This window comes from Ostrea edulis, chromosome 3 (genome assembly GCF_947568905.1).
Source record: "Ostrea edulis chromosome 3, xbOstEdul1.1, whole genome shotgun sequence".
NCBI classification, from domain to species: domain Eukaryota; kingdom Metazoa; phylum Mollusca; class Bivalvia; order Ostreida; family Ostreidae; genus Ostrea; species Ostrea edulis.
Window position 1 is genome coordinate 9491189 of NC_079166.1, and position 20741 is coordinate 9511929.

General features: G+C 34.7%; 1 protein-coding gene across 9 annotated transcripts; it reads right to left on the reverse strand.

The window, feature by feature from the left end:
• Positions 1-6813: 6813 nt before the first annotated feature.
• LOC125676732 (ubiquitin carboxyl-terminal hydrolase 16-like) lies at positions 6814-20133 on the reverse strand. Of its 9 annotated transcripts, none has more exons than XM_056159914.1 (22): positions 20001-20133; positions 19574-19686; positions 16937-17014; positions 16381-16422; positions 16173-16208; positions 14420-14458; positions 13729-13782; positions 13531-13563; positions 13293-13370; positions 13080-13142; positions 12813-12851; positions 12128-12175; positions 11985-12032; positions 9584-9711; positions 9070-9163; positions 8842-8866; positions 8664-8752; positions 8397-8468; positions 8151-8283; positions 7592-7674; positions 7384-7473; positions 6814-7281 (listed from the first exon to the last, which is right to left on the reverse strand). In XM_056159914.1, the coding sequence occupies exons 2-22, from the start codon at positions 19607-19609 to the stop codon at positions 6934-6936; spliced, it is 1656 nt and encodes a 551-aa protein (XP_056015889.1). In that variant the 5' UTR covers positions 19610-19686; positions 20001-20133; the 3' UTR covers positions 6814-6933. The 9 variants fall into 9 exon arrangements, with proteins under 9 accessions (XP_056015889.1, XP_056015890.1, XP_056015896.1 ...); XM_056159915.1 differs by lacking the exon at positions 20001-20133 and adding an exon at positions 19814-19969; XM_056159921.1 differs by lacking the exon at positions 20001-20133 and adding an exon at positions 17167-17222 and having other exon boundaries at positions 19574-19969.
• Positions 20134-20741: the final 608 nt, after the last annotated feature.

Consider the following 20741-nt stretch of genomic DNA (forward strand, 5'->3'; position numbering starts at 1 on the left):
TACCACGATGAATGGTAGGTAATAAGTCTATCTACACTATCAAAATCCTCATCCAGACTTGTTTCACTTGAACCGATAACAGCACTCACTTTAACCTTTTTGACTTCGGGATCATCACCATTTTTCTCGTCAGAAAGTTATCTTGGTGTTTCAGGCTATTGCATCCTCTGTGGTCAACAGAAATTCAGGTAATCCAATGGTTTCCTTGAAGAATATCATTCGCAGACAGTCCTCTTGATGCGAAATCAGCGGGGTTACGTTTAGTATTGATGTATTTCCATTCATCTGGTACGGAGCCTTCACGAATCACCGCAAGTCTGTTTGCAACGAATGTCTGAAATCTAGATAAAGTGTTTCTAATGTATCATATCACTGCCATGCTGTCCGTCCAAAATTTCGTCTCATCTATGGGTATTTCCAACTCGGACTTCAACATCTTATCTGTTCGAACTGCAACTGTAGCCGCAGTCAACTCTAATCGAAGGATAGTTGTCTGTTTTAAAGGAGTAACACGTGAATTTCCGATAATGAATGAGCAATGCTCCATTGAAATTCTCCAGTCTCAGATTTGACACTGTTCCGTAACCACGTTCACTGGCGTCTGCAAAATGATGTAGCTGTGCAGATTTTATTTCTCCAAATTCCACAGGTTTAATAAATCTTTGCACTTTAAAGTCTGAAAGTTTCTCAAGATCCTGTAGCCATTCATTCCATTGTTGTTCAAGATATTCTGGTATCTTCTCATCCCATCCTAACTGACGCTTACAAAGTTTCTGAAGTAAACACTTGGCCTTCAATGTGAAGGGGGCTAAAATCCCAGGGGGTCAAATACACTACTGACCATGGATAAGATACCTTTTCTTGTAAATGGTTGTCTTTTAATGTCCATCTTGAAACAAAACACATCAGACTCAACACACCACTGAATTTCTATAACTCGATCAATTTGAAGAGTGTCACTATCCAAGTCCAGATCTTTAACTTCCTTTGCCCTATCCGTGAATGGAATACAGTTCATAACTTCGGGGCTATTGCTAATCCATTTAGTGATACGAAATCCACCTTTCCTGAGAAGATCTTGTAATGCACGCAACAGAAATGTTGTCTCATGCACCGTTTTCACTGATTTTAAACAGCCATCCACGTAAAAGTTTTTTAGCACAGTGTCATAGAGTCCCTCACAATCCTGCGCTATCTTCCTTAAGGCGTAGTTTGCACAACTCGGCAAAGATGTTGCACCAAATAAGTGTACTACCATTTGGTACTTGACAATATGTTTGTTCGGATCTCCATCTTTCCACCAAATGAATCTAAGGAAACTTGCATCTTATATTGGTACTCAGACTTGATAAAACATACTGTCAATGTCTCCAATAATCACTACTTCTTCCTGTCTGAATCTAAGAAGCGTTCCTATCAGAGTATTCGTCAAGTTCGGTCCTTGTAGTAATTGATCGTTTAAGGAAGTTTCTTGGTATCGAGCCGCACAATCAAAAACAACTCTCAATTTCTTTTTTTTCTGGGATGACGTACTCCATGGTGAGGTAAGTACCACACTCGTCCATCTGCCTGAGCGAGTTTCTCATCAGGCACCTTTACTGCATATCCTTCGTTAACAATTTTATCTATGAATACACAGTAGTCCTTGTGAAAGTCGATGTCACGACTGAATTGTTTGTGTAGTGATAACAGTCTCTGTTCTGCTTGTTTCTTGTTATTTGGTAGATACACATTCCGTGTCTTGAAAGGAAGACTAATAACATAATGTCCATCCTCAAAATGAATCGAGTTTGACACACTTTCTAGGAATGTTCTGTCCTCTTTAGAGGGCTCACACTTATCATCGATAGTCATTTCGTTAAAGTCATGGTTGAACTGATTACGAATCCGTTCCTCCAAATTGGGCATGAGTTTTGCATCGACACGATTAACAGACACGAATGTATAATATGCTCCATCATTTGAATTCGGATGAACTTCCAATGGTCCATTTATAACCCAGCCAAGCAAAGTTTTCACAGCGAATGGTCCATTATCAACACTGGGTATGACATCCCATGGTTCCATTGGTTTTGGAGCATTGACACCAATCAGAACACCAACGTCACTATCTATTCTAGGAAGGTCGACACCACTGATATATTCATAGTTTTCAAGATCCTCCAATGAAATCACATCCGACCTTGATGCAGGTAAACAAGGCTGTGTATAAACTGGCGGTAGTTCTAACACAGTCAGTCCATTTATGTCGCATATTTCTAAATCAGAAATCACATAGCAAGTCTGTTTCTGTTGTTGTCCCATTGTTTTGAGATTGAGGTTCATTTTCCTACCTTCGACATTTAATGCGTTAGCAATGTTCTCCAAAAAAAATCTCGTTACTTCCAGAATCAAGAAAGACATAAGTCTCAACGTATTTGTCACTGAACTTTGATTTGAGTCGAACAGGCACAATTGGTAGCCCTTCTTTTCCAGCCCCCATATGAACAGAAGACGACGTAGCTGACAACAAAGTTTCTGGTGAAACTGTACTTGGTTCTTCAATCTGTCGAGGATCAACATGAAGGATGGATGGATGAGTCTTCTTATAGTGAGCACATGGCATCCTTTGTCGACAATTATTTTTCAAATGTCCAAATTTCAGGCACGCAAAACACAAACCATTTGATTTTAAAAATGCATATCTGTCTTTCAGAGGTAAAATAGTAATACTCAAACATATGCCCAATGAATGAGCTCCTTGACAGAAAGTACAAGTTTTCGGCAACGTTTTGGTCTGATTAGCACTGTTGTCACTGACGGGTTTAAGATCAGTTTTAACTGCAACGTTTTTGCGCGTTTCTGATTTCTTGTGATCCTGTAAGCGTTTGTTGGTTGAATTCGAAGTACCCAACACTTCTCTTCCATATAGAGGATCGGTTGCTTTTTTCGCTTCTTTACGCACAAAGCCAACAAGATGATGAAATTTCACAGCAAGTTTCTTCTCTTTGAGATCATACACCATACTTCTCCACTTGTCGTGCAAATAGAATGGTAACCTTTTCACTAATAGTTTTAAGTTTTTTGCATATTCCAGAACTCTGGCTGCTTCTACATTTTCAATCGCAAATTGACATTCTCTAAGAAAGATTCCAAATGCATCTAAGGTCTTTGCACTGTCAGATTTTATCACAGGCCAGTTTAATTCTTTTTTCTTTTTTTTACATAAGCTTGTGCAATCACATCTGAGTCACCATATCTGTCTTTGAATTCTTCCAGTGCTGTTTTGTATCCACTCTCTGCATTTAAGTTTGAATAGCCTGTCACAATATTGTGTGCTTCTCCAACTGTAAACTGCAGCAGAAAGTTTAAACGTTCTTCATAGGAATCGGCGTTAACACAAATCCTAGTTTTAAATTGCCTCAAAAATCTGTGGCAGTCCATAGGATTTCCTTCAATTTTTTTAATATCAGCCTTCGGTTTGTTCAATTCCCGGGCTACAGCCTGTATTCCACTGTTTGTATCAAATGTATGTGTTGGAAATGCTGTTTAACTGAATGCATTGGTCGATTCACATTGTTTGGAGATATATTGTCACTGGTGAAAGCGTTCAATGGATCTGAATGAAATTCAACATTTCTCTCGAAGTTTTCATTGATGAGAGAGTTTTCCAATTGTTGATCACGCAATTCACTCTGTTCAAGTTCCTCCAATACGTTGGTACATGCATCACTGATTTTTATTTCAGTTTTTATTTTCAGTTCTTCTTTCATTTTCAGGTCTAGTTTTGCCTCCCCTAAATTCTGTTTTCTTCTAGTGTTGATGCTTTGGCAAGTAATTCTGCTTTTCGTTGTCCTTCCTTGAGTTTTTCTACGGAAATTTAGCTCGAAACTTTCTATGCATTTGACAGTCTGGATTTCACCGATTTGACTTGGTAACTGATATCTTGACTGATTCGCAAATCACTCGATGTGTAAACAGATAAGCATACACCTGTTAGACAAAAGTAAAAGTCCGTGTTAGTCTTTTTAGTTTTTAGACTGATAATATGCGTATTTTCTAATCATTAGTATTATCATCCATAGCTACATGTATAGAAATCAAAGTTGATGCTATAGTATTTTGCCAGCAGTTTTCCTTGTTTATATTTTGGTAGTGAAGGTAGCAAACGCTTATCAAACTCATAAATCCTATAGAGAATTTAAAACCGAGAACAGGCGATTATGGACTCTATCAGGGTTGGAATCGGATGCCTAGGAGGAATACGAAACTACGTTTAATTATTGGCAATAATTCTTCAAATATACATGCAAAGACACCATTACTTAGATATGACACGTCACTACGATATGTTCATATTACATACAATTGATTCCTTGTCCAAAATGGCATGTAACTTTTGTACACATGGTTAGAACAGTGTGATACTTAGAGGTTGTGATATTGTGACAATAAGTCAATTCCACCTGTGCCTCTCGGGATATCTTCATTACCTTGATATTGACTTTTGAAACATTTCCTGAAAACTAACACTGTCTGTTATTGAGATATAAGAAGGGCAATTTAGTTTACTTAGTTAGTGAGCAATCCTTTTAAACACCATGATCTCCCAAACAATGGGGTCCTTAGTACCCTCTTGCTTGTCGTTGAGTCCATATATGTGTGCCTGTTCTAAATGTCCTCCTAATTTTGAACCAAAATATCAATATATCTCCGCCTAAGCTTAGACCAAACAGTCACTATATGCCCGCCTGTTTTTTGAACGAACTACAATGTATTATAGTAACCCTATTTAAGATTATTGAAAACAAGAGGTTCATGGGCCACATCGCTCCCCTGGGCAGTAATTCCTAACAATGAACAAGCTTGAGCAAAACTATCATTCTTCAAGCACCTTGGTTCAGAAAAAAATTTAAAGGTAGCAACCAGACAGTCATTCATTATTAAATTTGATTATTAAAATTTACTATAAATTCATCAAAGGGAAAGACAATCCTAACCATATTGTTGCTTTTATGAATAAAGTATTACTTAATGATATCAAAAATCCTTGCTTAACAATTAAATCAATATTAATCTATCATTTATTCTAAATTACCCACCGCTAAGAGAGCGGTCAATAAAGTTTAATTTATGACGTCACGCCGTCGGTTCCTGTTTATTTCAGCAGCAGCACTGTAAACATGACAAGTCACGAACAGTTAAGTTTGGAGTTGTATAGATTTTAGCCCATTCTTTCGCAAGAAGAAATCGAGAAAAGAAGACGTTCATTTGAATCACAGACCAGGCAGACGATACGCATTTCTTCATACAAATTTCTCGAATCTCAATTTGTCATTACACAAATGATGGGTCCACAGTTTACATATTTTGTTTTCTTTTCAGATGACTTGGTTGGGTCAGAATTTTCGAAAACAAAACTTTTCACATCTCCCCATTGCATTAGTGCAATTGACAGCTTGGCAGGAAGACATCAACGTATTTATTTGTATGATCAACCACATGCACATCTTTTATGACTTTATCTCATAAAAACCGGAACAGATGGTGTGATGTCAAAAATTTTGTGGTCTTGAATACCATTTCAATTTTTAACGTTTTTAAATTAGTACTGAAGCTTATCTAGGTCGTATATCAACAGAATAATATGAAAATGATTATCATATAATCTATCCTATAATTCATTATGTAAATTGGTTTTCGGTTGCTTTCCCCTTTATTTACCACATGCACTTGTAGCCGGATATGGCCTTGCATATTAACAAATGTCATCTAAGGATGTTTTGTGCCAGGTTTGGTTTCCTGTATATCCGCATGTAAAACTTTGATCTCCTCTTGTGGTCCAAACCTAACGCCAGGAAAGGGTCATTATTTTTACAAGCTTAAATCTCCACTTTGTCATATAGCTTTCATGTAAATTTCAGCTTTTTCTGGCCCAGTGGTTCTTGAAGAGAATAGTTTTTGAAATCACACCGCCCGATTGCATTTTTGTGATTATCTCTCTTTTGAAAGGGACATGACCCTTCATTTGAACAAACTTGCATTCCCTTCACCTAAAGATGATTTGTATTAAGTTTAATTGAAATTGGCCCGCTGATTCTGGGAAAGATTTTCCTAAATATCAGCATGTAAAACTTTGACCCCCTAATGTGGCCCCACCCTACCCTAGGGGTCTATAATTTGAACACACTTGAATCTACTCTATACCAGAAAGCTTTCACTTAAATCTCCACTCTTGTGTCAAGGTGGTTCTCGATAAGATTTTAATTTTTTTCTCTATATATTCGCATGTAAAACTTTGAACCCCTATTGCGGCACCAACATAACCCCGGGACCATGATTTTAATACACTTGAAGTTCTATTATGTCAGGAACCTTTCATGTAAATTCAGCTTTTTTGCCCAATGGTTCTTGAGAAGATTTTTAAATGGCCCAACCCTAGTTTTGCATTTTTGTAATGATCTGTTCTTTGAAGGGCGTGACCCCATCATTTGAACAAACTTGAATCTCTTTTATCCAATGATGCTTTCTGCCATGTTTGGTTGAAATTGGTTCAATAGTTCCGGAGAAGAATATGAAAATGTGAAAAGTTTATGACGACGACAGACAACAAATTTGTTGAGAAAAGCTCACTTGAGTCTTCGGCTCAGGTGAGACAAAAACTTGATAAATATCATCCTGACGGAATTACTGAATATCTGAGAACTTGATATTGTAGGCATAATCTATGTAAACCCATTGACTTCTGTGGTCATGAACTTTGCCATTAGTTTCTTTACCCTCAAACGTATTTACTGTTGATTTTCGGTTCGTCCCTTAGAGATACATGTACAGTAACATTTATCCCTTTTATTAGCGGAGTAAGTTTAATAATTACCAGTAGTGATAAAATCTTTTGTCCACATATATTACAAAGACAATATTCTAATGTAACAGAGTGTCTTTGTTATTGCTCTATTGCACTTCATAAAACAGAATGTACGCATCTTTGTGAGACATGACTTCATTTACATTTGCCTCAGTAACGTTGTCATCGCTGATATAAAACCAAGAATCCTTCACATCACATTGATTTTCATGGTTTTCATCATTTTCAAATTCGTGCTTCTTTTTCAAAATATTTTCTATCTCGCATTTCAATTTTTCCAAATCTCCAGTCGTTCTCCTGAGATGCCTTTGCCATCTGTCAACATCATGTCGCCGTGTGGTGTTAACATAAGCATAGTAGTGGCCACCGCCGATTCCACCTGCATGGACTACCACAGCATACAGTTCATATACCATATCTTCTTTGGGTATTGTCTGTAAAGGCAAAAACGAATAGGTTAGTAGACAGAGGATTGCACCAAACGTCAGGTGAAATGATTTAATGAATTGCCAATCGTGTTATAAAAGTTAACGTACTTTGTTTGCTTTCGAACAGAACTTGGCTAGACTCAATCTACGTGGATACTGCACACGCTCTGTGTTTTTTGTTAAATGACTGACATCGTTCTGTAAGCAATGCAAGAAAGACTGAAAAGGCACGTTTGAAAATCAAAATGCAAGGTATTGCCAAGCAGAAGGAAGAAATTTGATTAGACAAAAGTCATCTCTGTTGGAGTTTGATTACCATCCTGAATCTGTCAATGTGTATTACGAGAACGGGGGGAGGTTGAAATACCAACAGCCGCTTATAGGCTTTTCCTGATCCCTCTAGAAATAAAAATGCTAGCAATTGCAAATTTGGTTATAGATGCAAAAATTAGATATGCAAGGTATGGTATTTAAACTAATTTGTTATGTTCTCTAATTTTGAGACAGGTAATCGATCAATACATTATAGAAAATTTGTTGTCAAAATATATCAATACAAGCACTGGTAGCGTAGTAATACTTAGTGTACATTTTGCAAATATCCATATTCATTTCATTCCCAAAGTATTATGAATTTGAATTTTTCATACACAAATTATTGTGGTACTAATATTCCTTAACGATTTTCGCTTAAAAGTGAACATTTTAGCAAAGGCTCAAATATCCCATGTTCTACTTGTGGTTAACTTTATTTTCGCCTTAATCCCAAGTTGTCGTACTAGATAAAGGGCTTCCAGTATAGTTAGAACTGACGTGTTTAAAACAAAATGTTTGGTAAATGACTTTGTAATGTGAAATATTCCGCATAACAATACCTTTATTGCAAATTCGACAAGGCAAGTCACTCTCCAGAAAGTCTTCAATTTGAGTTAAGATGGCCAAACCCTTCTCAATGCCAATATCTGGTTCATCTAGTGAAATCGTTTGTAAGCCATGATGGGGTAATGTCTACATAAAGGAATATATAACAGTATTCGAAAGGTTCATAGTTCTCGATAATATTGCAATGCAGTCACGTTCTAATTAAGAAATTGTTAAACTAATCAATAAGGAACGCTCACATCGCAGTCAAATTCAAGGCGTTCTCCTATTGGAATGCTTAAAGTTGTAAACTCCTCAAAATCGACTTCAACCTAGTTCAAATCCAAATAAAATGATGAACCAGGATAGGCCATTTGCATTTAAATATATGCATTTGTTTGTGAACACAATTAACAATCAAAATATACAAACATATTTCAATATTATAGGGCCATATTCTAGATTTCAGATTTTTTCAGTGTTTTTCAGAATACGGTAATGCTAAAAAACTAAGATCAATTACTCACATCGTTGCAAGAGTCATAAACGTAGATTGATATAAATAACCCTGTGAACAGTCTTCTGAAATCGATCTCGTTATCCTGGGTATCAGCATCTAAAAATGTGAGAGACTACATTGTAATTTGGGAACATATAATACCATGTACATATATTGACAACAATTTTTTTTCGGAATAATCTTACTTGTTAATTGTAATCTTCTTTTATCCTGGAATAGTGCAATAATATCAGACGTCATCACGTGACAAAATAGGAAATCATTGTTACGGTATCCTTTTACATAATGAAATAAATATACAACTATTCAATAGATACATGTGTATCACTACTCCCAAAATGGCATAATCACTTATCGTATTTTTATTTCTTCAAAAGTGATTTCGAATATTTAATTTTTACTTTTGCACTTACTTCGATATGTTTAAGCTCGTCAAATATTCCTCCAAGCAATGTATTCAATAATTCAAAGCTATCCTCCTGTGTTCTCCGATTAAACTGGCTATTTCTGATTGATGTAACATACAAAGATATATATATATTTCCTAAATTATATAAACATTGTAAGAAATAAAATCATCTGATCTTGCATTTCGACAGTGATTGCAACGATCAAAGACAATTTTATTCGAGGATTATATTTTCACATCTCGTGGTAACATATATATATGGAGGTCTTATATCGTATGCCTCCGCTTTGTTGACAGGGAAGTTGAACACCCCTTTATCTGTTTCTTCTTTTAAAAATCCCATCTTTATTTATAGTGCACGATTGCAAACCTTTCAAAAACATGAACATGTGTGACCGGTCATATGGTTAGCGTTCAGGATAGTAGAATGTGACTGTGTATCAATACACTAATATGAAATTGAACGGATTACAAATATCTGAAACATATAACGTTTATTATTGTTATCTTGTACTTACATTTTCCCTAGAGCATTCAAGACGCTTTTCAATTCCGCAGTGTGACTTCCACTTCGTTCTTTCCGTTTTTCAAGCAAACCCAGCACTTGTTTTGTTAATGTTAAATCCTCGAACTCTGTTGACGTTGCCTTTAGTTAAATAAACGGAAAGTTATGCAAATTTTAATCATGTTATGCGTAATGTGGCATAACGTTCAATTAAGAATACTTAAGGTACCTAAAAAGGATGTAAATTTCATTCTTTTCTTCTTTTTTTTGGAAATACGAGCTTATCAGATTTGTAGGCCCATATGAATAAATAAGTATGTAAAACCATACCCTAGTTTATAATAATTGTCAAATTATACCAATGCAGTTACAGTATGAATTTGATAACACTTTAAATGCAAATGATATCTCCTAAACAACTCCAAAACAATTATACAGTGGATCGTTAAGGCGCTTCATTAAAGATGTGGACAGCGAACAGTGATCAATCTCTTAACTCCTATAAGCAATACAAAATGCAGAGTTGAGCAAACACGAACCCCTGGACACACCAGAGGTGGGATCAGGCACCTAGGAGGAGTAAGCATATGACATAATTTTACCATCGAAATAGTGATACAAGCTACTGTATCAATACATAGTACTCGTTCGCATGTTTTAGTACTTTGCGGCCTTTTTGTGCGCTACTTTTGATACCATTAGTTTAACTCGAACGCTTAATAACTGTCGAATAAACTTTTGAATTACGTGAGGTGCTTCTGAAATAATAGCTTTTCGGCTACGTAAGACTTCTTGGTCGTGCCAACCTATACTGTGACACGGTACCCCTTTTTAAAGGTCAAACCTACTTTCACTTTTAACACTGGAAACATGGCGGAGACGCAACCACCACATGCATATAGCTATAGAGACGTTGGATAGTGAGTACTTTATCCACAAGGAGTATTGTATCCATTGAGAAAAAAGTAGAATATGGTCATGTTTGCATAAAACTGCTCATATTGTTTGATCTGCCATCTTGTTTTATTTAAAGGTGTGGACTCTTTTTAAAAGGTGTTTTCCTTCAAGAGAGATCAGTTGATTTAACCTAATAAAGTTGCAAAATGAATCCGAAAAGACAACTATGACTTACAATGTAGGAATGTGAAATGTTATTTATTCATTGCTTTACAATATGCGGTGTAAAACTTTGATTTAATTTTCGGGCACTCTAGTGGGGTATTTGATGCAAGGTGAAGATAACGAACAGTGATCAATCTCATAACTCCTACAAGCAATACAAAATAAATAGTTGGGCAAACACGGACCCCTGGACACACCAGAGGTGGGATCAGGTGCCTAGGAGGAGTAAGCATCCCCTGTTAAACGGTCACACCCGCCGTGAGCCCCATATCCTGATCAGGTAAACGGAGTTATCCGCAGTCAAAATCAGGCTTAACAATCGGTATGAAACACGTCAGACAGTATTTGACCCAATGCGAGATTGTATTGACGAACCAGATCGTTATAACGACCATAGAATTTGCGAAATGCTGACTTCAATCGAGACTGTTGAAATCCCTGTACCATCAACTTGTTTGTCAGTAGCTTACCTCGATTTAAAAACTGACTATACCGAGAACAAGCTCTTTCATATCGAATCAGTTGAGATATATAAACACCATATGCAGGTGATAATGGAATATTGCTACATAAATGTGGAAAGTTGACGATGGAGAAGCTGAAATCATCCCGTTTGTCATACAGTTGAGTTGTTAGTTGGCCGTTAATGTCTACTTTCAATAAAATATCTAAGTATGAAGCAGAAGTGGACGACTCTGTGGTGTCCTTTATTTCCAGCTCACAGGGATATATCAAATCGACATATGAATGAAAGCTATCATTGTTAATAGACAAAACGTCATCGATATATCTAAAAGTCGAATTGAAGGTCACAGCGAGAGATTTTTTCTTCTCATGTAGAAGTTTTTGAATAAATTCTGCTTCATATGAATATAAAAACAGGTCAGCTAACAAAGGAGCACAATTCGTGCCCATGGGAATTCCAACAGACTGTTGGAAGACCTGATCACCAAAGACCACGAAGATATTGTCAATGAGGAACTCTAGCATATTTTTTATTTCAACTTCAGAGTACTTGTGCGTGGAATCAGAGTGGTGTTTAAAGCATTGATCAACAATATGACTTTATATGAAATTTGATTTGGAAATTACGTGTACAACGATTCTTAATACCTCTAACATGTTATCCTTTTGACTCTTATCATGATGTTAATGGATCAGGGGGAAACAAAATCCAGAATTGCGGGTATTTACTCTAAAGTCTACGGCCAGCTTTTGACCCTAAGCCTTGACATACCGGTATTAGATACTTTTATTCTTCTTCGAAAGCACTTCATTTCATCTATTCTTACCTTCAAGCTGGAGAGGGAATCATTGAAGGATTTCGTAACAAACAAAGCCTATAAAAGATGTACATGTATATGCATATTAATACATGTATTATCATATTAATATGAGTTTAAAATAATATGTTGTATATTCTTGATCCATTTACCTGCAAGGACGAATTGAAGAAGCAAGTGTTCCCGAGATTCTTGTTTCCCTGTACAATGTATGAAAATGTGACATGATTACTAAATATTGAAACATAGGATACGATAGGATTATGACCATGTGTGCCACTCATTTATGAACATGAATACGTATATATTACATATTTACTTTATATGTATCCATCAATTCAAAGTCTTATGACCGTTTGAATCGAAGAGCTAATGGATATTTACATAAAGGATTTATTTACATTTACATGGGTCGAGCCCTCTGCTGGTGGACTATTAGTCCCCGAGGGTTTCTACAGCCCAGTAGCTAAGTACTTCGTTACTAGCTTGATAATACGGATGTATATTTAATTATTGTGAAAAAATTTAGAAATTCATTTCAAAATTAAGGATTATCTCCCTCATGCAAAGCTCTTATCCTTAGACGATTTGACTCCACTTTTTGGCACACTGTTTTTCCATATAACAAGTTTATCGTTATTTCGGATTTCAAACATTTGGGTTGAGCATCACTGAATAAACATTATTTGTCGAAATGCGCATCTGGTGCATCAAAATTGGTACCATATAAGTTTTACATACTTCTGACAAATGATTCACTTGTTTGCAAAGCTAGCACGTTACAAGAGTCATACTGTCGTTACAGATCGAAATAGCTATAAAAGAAGTAACTCTTGCCTTTGGCGTTCCAAATTCTAGCACATTGAAAGTATCCACCTTTAACAGATAAAATGATAAAATGAGTTGCTATGTACAGGAAAGGAAAGTGAATGGAAATAAAAATATGTCTATTAATCCTTTATAAATGTATGTGGTATTAAAGGATATACTTTTCTGCCTGTTATAAATTTATGATTTTTAAATTTTTATTTCGTTACACTCAAGACCTCTATTTCCTTTTACTCAAATGAATAGCACAAAGGAATGAAACATTAGAATATTTACCGCATTTTTCTTGGCAGAGTGCGTTGCTGTTGAATCCGAAGATTTATTTGCTTTTGATCTCCTCTAAAAAGAGTACAATCTTAACGTGCATGTTGTACACCTATAGCTGTAATCATGTATAGATGTCTTAAATTTCTATAGACCCCTAGTAACATCGTATGGAAAATTTTAAAACCGTTGTAAATTCAGTTAGCATTAACTTGTAATAATTACCTTATTCCTCAAATCATTATCAGTTTGTGTATATTTGTCAAGATTCTCAATCTTTCTTTTTTCTGTTTGTGAACCTCTCTGAAAATAAAATGATAGTAAAGCATTGATTACATTAAATGTTGGAGTTGGTATTTATTTTGTACCCAAAGGGGGTCACAGTTTTAAAAAGGAATCTTAAGTCCGTTTCGGTCACTTCTTTTACTTCTTCTTTTTTTAAATAAAAGTAAATAATGTTCACCTCTGTCTTGTTAGGTGTTTCGACGAACTGGTGCTGAAAGAGGCATAGACGTATGCATATTCATTTATTGTCGATTTATATAGTCATTACCAGTAAATAAAATCAATAATTGTGAATTAGATATGGAATACAGATAATGGTACACGTTCAATCGAATAAAGGTAAGATTGTTAGTGTGCAGTGTAGTGAGTTACATGCCTTGTCATTTTCGTCCACCGTGTCATCCCTCTCCCTCAAAGGCGCCATTTCAATCTGATGACGATGATGGGAAATATTTCAATAGCAATATCTAGACTAACGCATATTACGCACATGGATATAGTTAGATAACATATCGCTAACTAAGTGCACCACATACATATGTGAATATCAAGTGAGTAATACAGTGGAGATTACATGCATGTATAGACTGTCGATAGTACTTCCTTTGCTAATTAACACATCAAAATAATAAAAATAAAGTCAAAAGAAATATATGCTTTTATTATTCTGCAAGCAATTTTTTTTTTAAATAGCAAAGGCGTTTAAAGGAATTTGTCATTAAAGTGATATGATTGCAATTGTTGTGATACTAGAAAGTCATGAAAAGATATGTTGGTACCTCACTTATACAATAGTATGCTTCATTTCTGATGCTATCAATGTATTGATAGATTTCTCTTTTTTCACGAAATATCAAGTAATTTTACGGTATAATTTAAAGTTTTTGAAGACTATTATACTACATTTATATCGTCATTAAATATATACCTAAATCCGAAAATATTACGAACTGAATACGATTACCGGAAGCAGATGATAAGAATGTATATAGATCTATCATTAGAAAATTAATAGCCAAAATCCATATGATTGGAAAAGACACGTGTAACGTTAACTTCACACCAACCTCTATATCTCCATTTTTGCCATCTCTTCGCTTTTCCTCCTGAAATGGGAAATGCATTGATATCGTATATGAATCAGCATACATCAAAGCAAATTGTAGCTCCCAAAGTAGTTCACGACTTGAGGTCACTTTCAATTAGTCATGATACATTAGAGCTTGTACGTGTATTATGGTTAATGGCATTGCAATCAATTTTGAGCCAAACCCAAACAAGCCTTTCACAAATGTGCCACCTGTAGGTGACTGTCATTTCTTTCAGGTAATTTTCGTTAATCTTTTTAATAGTTTTTGCTTCTTTCTAAGAACTAACCAAAATTGTCACAAAACAAATGAGCATTCTGGTTATTAAAGGGACTGATTCATGACTTTCTGAAAAATACTCTTCTTTTTTTTTTTTACTTTTGTAATCCAAATCCGTTGTCGAATGTTTTTAAAACGTTTCACAAATATATGGTTATACATCAAGATGGAAGTTCAATATATAGCATTTATCATTTGTTATATGAACAAAGATTGGGGTAAGTTATCGTTTACAAAGTGTTGAAAATGTATGGTTGTTGATCTATGTTTGTGGCATAATTTTATATCAAATTTCAAGTCTTCTTTAGGTAAAATTTGTCATTAAAAAGTTACATTCATGTTTGTGCAAAATTAATATGCTTTCAATTACAAAATTAATATTTCACTAGTTTAATTGTAAATGTAGATAAGATCCAAGTCTTGTTTACATAACACATAATTAGCTCTTATCGTTGCATTAAGAATGCCCATACTTTTGTTGTCAATTTGAAATGGGTTATATCTTTAATATTTAACATAAATAATGAAAAATATTTGTTTGCAAAAAACGTGCATTTGTCCCTTTAAATAAAGAACAATATCCCCACTCATTAAATGACAGATGAGTTTTAAATTCGGGGAAATGGTGATGTACTTAAGATATCTTCTGAAGAACAACAGGACATAATTCTACTACTGAAATTTCGTCCAGACCATTACGTGTATCCCAGATCCAGGACGAAGCCAAAAAGGGATTTAGATAAATAACGTATATCTGTGCTTCATTCTCGCAATGATTGCATTGGATAACTTGTCAAATGACAATACGTATTTATTTTTCATACCATCGCCAGCAGAGAGAGGGCGACAATAAAGATTTAAAATTTTACACATCAATTCTATAATTAGGAAATTCATAAGGGTAAAATAAAGCATACGTTTGTTTTGGCGCATTTTGTTTGTTTATTTGTTGTTTTGTTTTGTCGTAGTAGTGAAGGTTCTCTAGCGTGTGAAAGCCAACCAATAATAACTGAAAGGAACGGGACATTTTACATGTAATGTCGGGTGCTCAATTAAGGAACAACCACAATTCTAACTCGGAACTCCTTATTCCGAGGCGAGCGTCTAAATTCTAGGTTGTTCATATCGATTCACAACAGGGCCAAAATATGGGGTAAAATTCACTTGGGCAAAATGCATTTGTTTGTTTAGTCTTGATACATTTTGTTATGTATCAGAATATGCACTCAGATATTACAATCTTCAACGCTTATTTTCGGTAAAGTAATCGCCGTATAACGTGCAACATTGAACAGCCAGAGATTCACTTCGATATACATGCTTACATTCCCTCTCCTAGGGTTCGAAACTTTTTATGATACAATGTACATGTATATATTTAAAAAATGCTTTCTTACCGTCCTTTCAGACTATGATAGTTATGGACATGTAACTATGCTTATCATTTCCTTACCCCGTAGACTCTCTGTCTGTCCTCTTTTGATTTTCTCTTTGGAAAAAAGGAAAGCAATATTCAGATATAATATTTCCCTTATCGGAAAAGGATGCCATCAACGAAAAGAGATGATTATACTAAAAAAAAGCACCCATCAAAAATGTGTGTATATGTATAAAACTAACACATTAGCTATGGATATATAATCGATTGTTTTTTTACATACCTGCACCATCACATCCCCAAGGGACTCTGGGTCATCTAGTATCTAGGAAGATATCATGATATCAATTGATAAGTAACAATTCAATGTATCCGACTTACGATAGTTTGGTTTTCTCCAACAATATATGAAATCTACTGAGGAATCATTAAATTTCGTTTCATGGATTCCGTGCGAACACATATTCTACGAATTTTAAACCACAATGAAAAACTCATAGTTATTCATTATTACAAGTATAGACACCATATCCACAAAATGGCATCCCATCATAACTGTAAAATCTCAAAACTCGTCAAATATTAGTTCCCGTGAAGTTAAATGATCCTGCTGTAGTACATATCATATTTAAAAGCAGAAAGACTTGTCATTGTGTATTTCATCTTGTCCAATCTATAAGATATAGGTTTTTTTCATATTGTGCAATTTACGTTTGTGCTTTTCCCAGCATAAATACACCATTTGATGAAGGTATGTATTTAAACGCATATTTCACAATTATAATGTAGATACATAATGCATATTAAGATACGTATATTACTGTGAGAAGAAACATTACATTTTTTGTTGTCCTCTTCTTATTCTGTTTCCATAAAAGATATACGATTATCAAAATCAGAACAGCTGTTATGGGAACCTGCAAATACGGTAAGAATGTATTATTCTAGAAATTAAAATTTCAAAGGTTTTCAGTAAACCTTTCGGTACCGGACAACTCATCGAAAAACAACTCACCGAAGAGTATAATTCACCGAAAGTCAACTACTTGTAATCGAAAGTAAAACTCACCGACACGACAAGTCATGGAAAGACAACTCATGGATGATGACAACTCATCGACATCACTTGTATTGAATAATAATTATATATATATATATATATATATAGAGAGAGAGAGAGAGAGAGAGAGAGAGAGAGAGAGCTGAATACTTTTCATTGCTTTGTTGCATTTCATTATTGTCACCCAAGACATTTCTTAGGGTGGGCATTGGTTTTTTATTTATTCCTTATCAACGGAGCAAAGATGGATTAACATACAAAGGATACATTCATGTTTGTAACAGAATGAAAGGTTCTAAGTCTTACTGGAAGTATGATTAAGCTGATTGCAAGGGCCGATGAATTAAAAAGGAAAATTTCGTTGACGAAATAAAGAAATGCAACCATGCCTTATGGCAAACTAACATTAAATGGAAGAACTCCCATTACTCCATCGAGTGCTGGAACTTACATGAACGCGTTTTAATTAGCCAATGACCCCAGCACAACGTTTTCTAAAAGGATGGCACAGTATGTGCCGCACCCAGACATTTACAAATTAAAGAAGAACATTCCGAAAATTACAAGAAACACAAAAATTATACTACAGTATCTTCACTTTCTGGAAACTATCTAAAATACATTGAGAGCTTGACACATAATATTTCATATTGAAATATTGAATGTTATATCAAATAAGTTAATGAAAAGCATAAACAAAATTGCCATTCCTGTACTTTTGTCGACTAGTTTCGATGAATGTCGATAAATTGTCGCATCTATGAGATGTCCATTGTATGACTTGCCTTATCGATAAGTTGTCGTATCTATGATTATTTTTCCGATGAGTTGACATAGACTCAAGAGTGACGTACATGTATAGCCGCATAAGTGTGAACAAAACTGAGGGTGTACTTTCAAAAATGCATTTGCATAATCTATAGCCATTTACTCAAAACATCGTTCATTCCATTGGATTTGAATAATATTATCTTCAACTAAAGCTATAGTAATTGGCTAATACCGTGAAATAGAATATAATGAAGAAAAGGGGGGAATCATTATGATATAATTTCTATGATACTGGTGTATAGCAGGATCAGGGACCGATTAATATTTATTGGGGGCTGGGACCAGTGCATTCCATATTTCCATTTTTAAAACACCCTATGTCATATCTTCTAAGAATACAAAAAAGTTGCTGTCCTATATCAGATGTGTAATTAAAAAGTGTGTGTCCTTTCTAATATGTATGATTAAACAACAATTTTCTTCATTTTGAAAATCTCTGGAGTTCTTCAAAATTATTACTTAAAATTTGTCTCTCCAGCTATATCAGCTGAGAGATTTAAGCTCCTGAGAAACTTTTGAATACTTTATCATGTTTGTTCGGTAATTTGTCTAGTGAAGTTACAAATCTCATTATTTTCATCTTATTTTTTCTTTTTGTTAAATTGTTGTTAAAAGTTCTACATTTTGCATATCTTTTAATTACTGTTTTACTGAATTGTGTCATGTACTTACAAGTATTTCTTATATCTCAGTATTCTCTATGAAAGGTGAAGATAGCGAACAGTGACCAATCTCATACTTTTTATAAGCAATACAAAATATAGAGTTGGGCAAACACGGACCCTGGATATACCAGAAGTGGAATCGGGTGCATAGGAGGAGTAAGCATCCCCTGTCGACCGGCCACACCCTCCGTGAGCCCTATATATTGAGCAGGTAAACGGAGTTATCCGTAGCCAAAATCAGTGTGCCAAGAACGGCCTAACACACGGTATAAAACAATTCAGACAGCATTTGACCCAATGACAAACTATCAAATTATTAAATATGTGTTTAGATTTTAGTTTTAATTTTGTTACTTTTAATTACATGTTTAAGGTCAGTATTTTATTGCATATTATTTCTAGTATATTCAACTTGGACATGAAATAAAGCATGCACATAATTCAGTATTATCGTTTAAAAGATAGTTGAATTAAATGTTTGAAATACTTATAATATTTTTAGTTCATTGATACATTTGCAAAATAACCATAACTGTCCTATTAGTGTTGAAAATAAACAAGGTCGATAAATTGTCGCATCTATGAGATGTCCATTGTATGACCTTATGCATTTTGCACCGGTCCCAACTCCCCTATGGATATTGACCGGTCCCTAAATACATACACACATACGATACATAAACAACCAATCAGACAGTCAAGCTTTTATGCATACACATACACAAATACATGTATACATGCATACAAATATACATCTACCGTGCAAACAGACAGACGGACGGATAGACAGACAAAATGTACATATTTATGTACATGTACATATATAAATACATACATACGTTCATGCATGTATGAATGCATGTATACTAATAAATTCCCAAACCAATGACAAATAACATCACATTTACGACAATACTTACAAATGTGCTTATTATGATAATTGAGAGCCTGTCCATAGTTTTAATGGAAGTCTAATCATAGAAGTCTAACCATGCACGTAGTAAAAGCATCCCGTCGTAGATTTAAAAGAATGCTGGATTACATGTAAAATAAAACGAAAATAAGATTATAATCATTTACTTTAATACAGTTTCTGAAACTAATTCAATTCCACGAAAGAACTTTAAAACGAAACTATATATTGATTGAGGGGATCTTACCTCGAATCGCAATAAGTAATGTAAAATGAGCGAGAAAATAAAATATTGATAAGACTGGTTATGATTGTACAGTTTATGCTATGATTATTATTTTTTTAAACGTTTCCATCAACTAGATCTATTAAATCACAAAATTGAATCGAAGAAAAGAAGATTGAATTAAAGGTGAATGTGAAGTTCTACTTACAATCAAATGCTTCCTCACACGTTAATCTGTGGCGATCTATTCCAGGAAGATAACGTACTACGAAAATTTTCAGAAAACCATGGGCGGTTGAGAGGTTAAAATAAACAATTCGTGTACTTTCACTTTCGATTCTTTTATTCAATAGACATAATGCATACTCCAGCTGTCTGTACTACAGTAATTTGATCCGAAGAGTCGGATCACATTGAGTTGACAGGCGCGGATCATCAGATCAAAATGTAGCCAGTTTATAGGCTATGAAATACTCCTAATTTTTTTCTGGTATGAAATACAATTGAATCAACTTAGCCGAAACCAATATTTAAAGATAAAACCATGATTGTGCTGCAATGTCATCAGACTGACTAAATAGCAATCTGCTGAAATATAATCAATTTTCACAATATCATAATAAAAGTGATTTGTGGTGATAAAAGCTAAACAAAGCTATGTTGTATAGATTGTGTAAGAATAATCAGAGATATGATATGTTGTATATACCTCTTGAATAATATGGATGAAATATAGATCTACAGTAAACGTGTATGAGTTGATGCACGTGCTTCAAGTTGCGACACAAAATTTTGGTCCAGTGTGAGCCCTGCAAACGAGACGTGAAGCGTCGAGTTTGATCAGATGATCCGCGCCTATCGACAAGTTTCTATAGTAATGATCAAATTATTATATACACATTTAAAGATGATAAATGTAATCCAGATTATCAAAAATGCAGATATACAG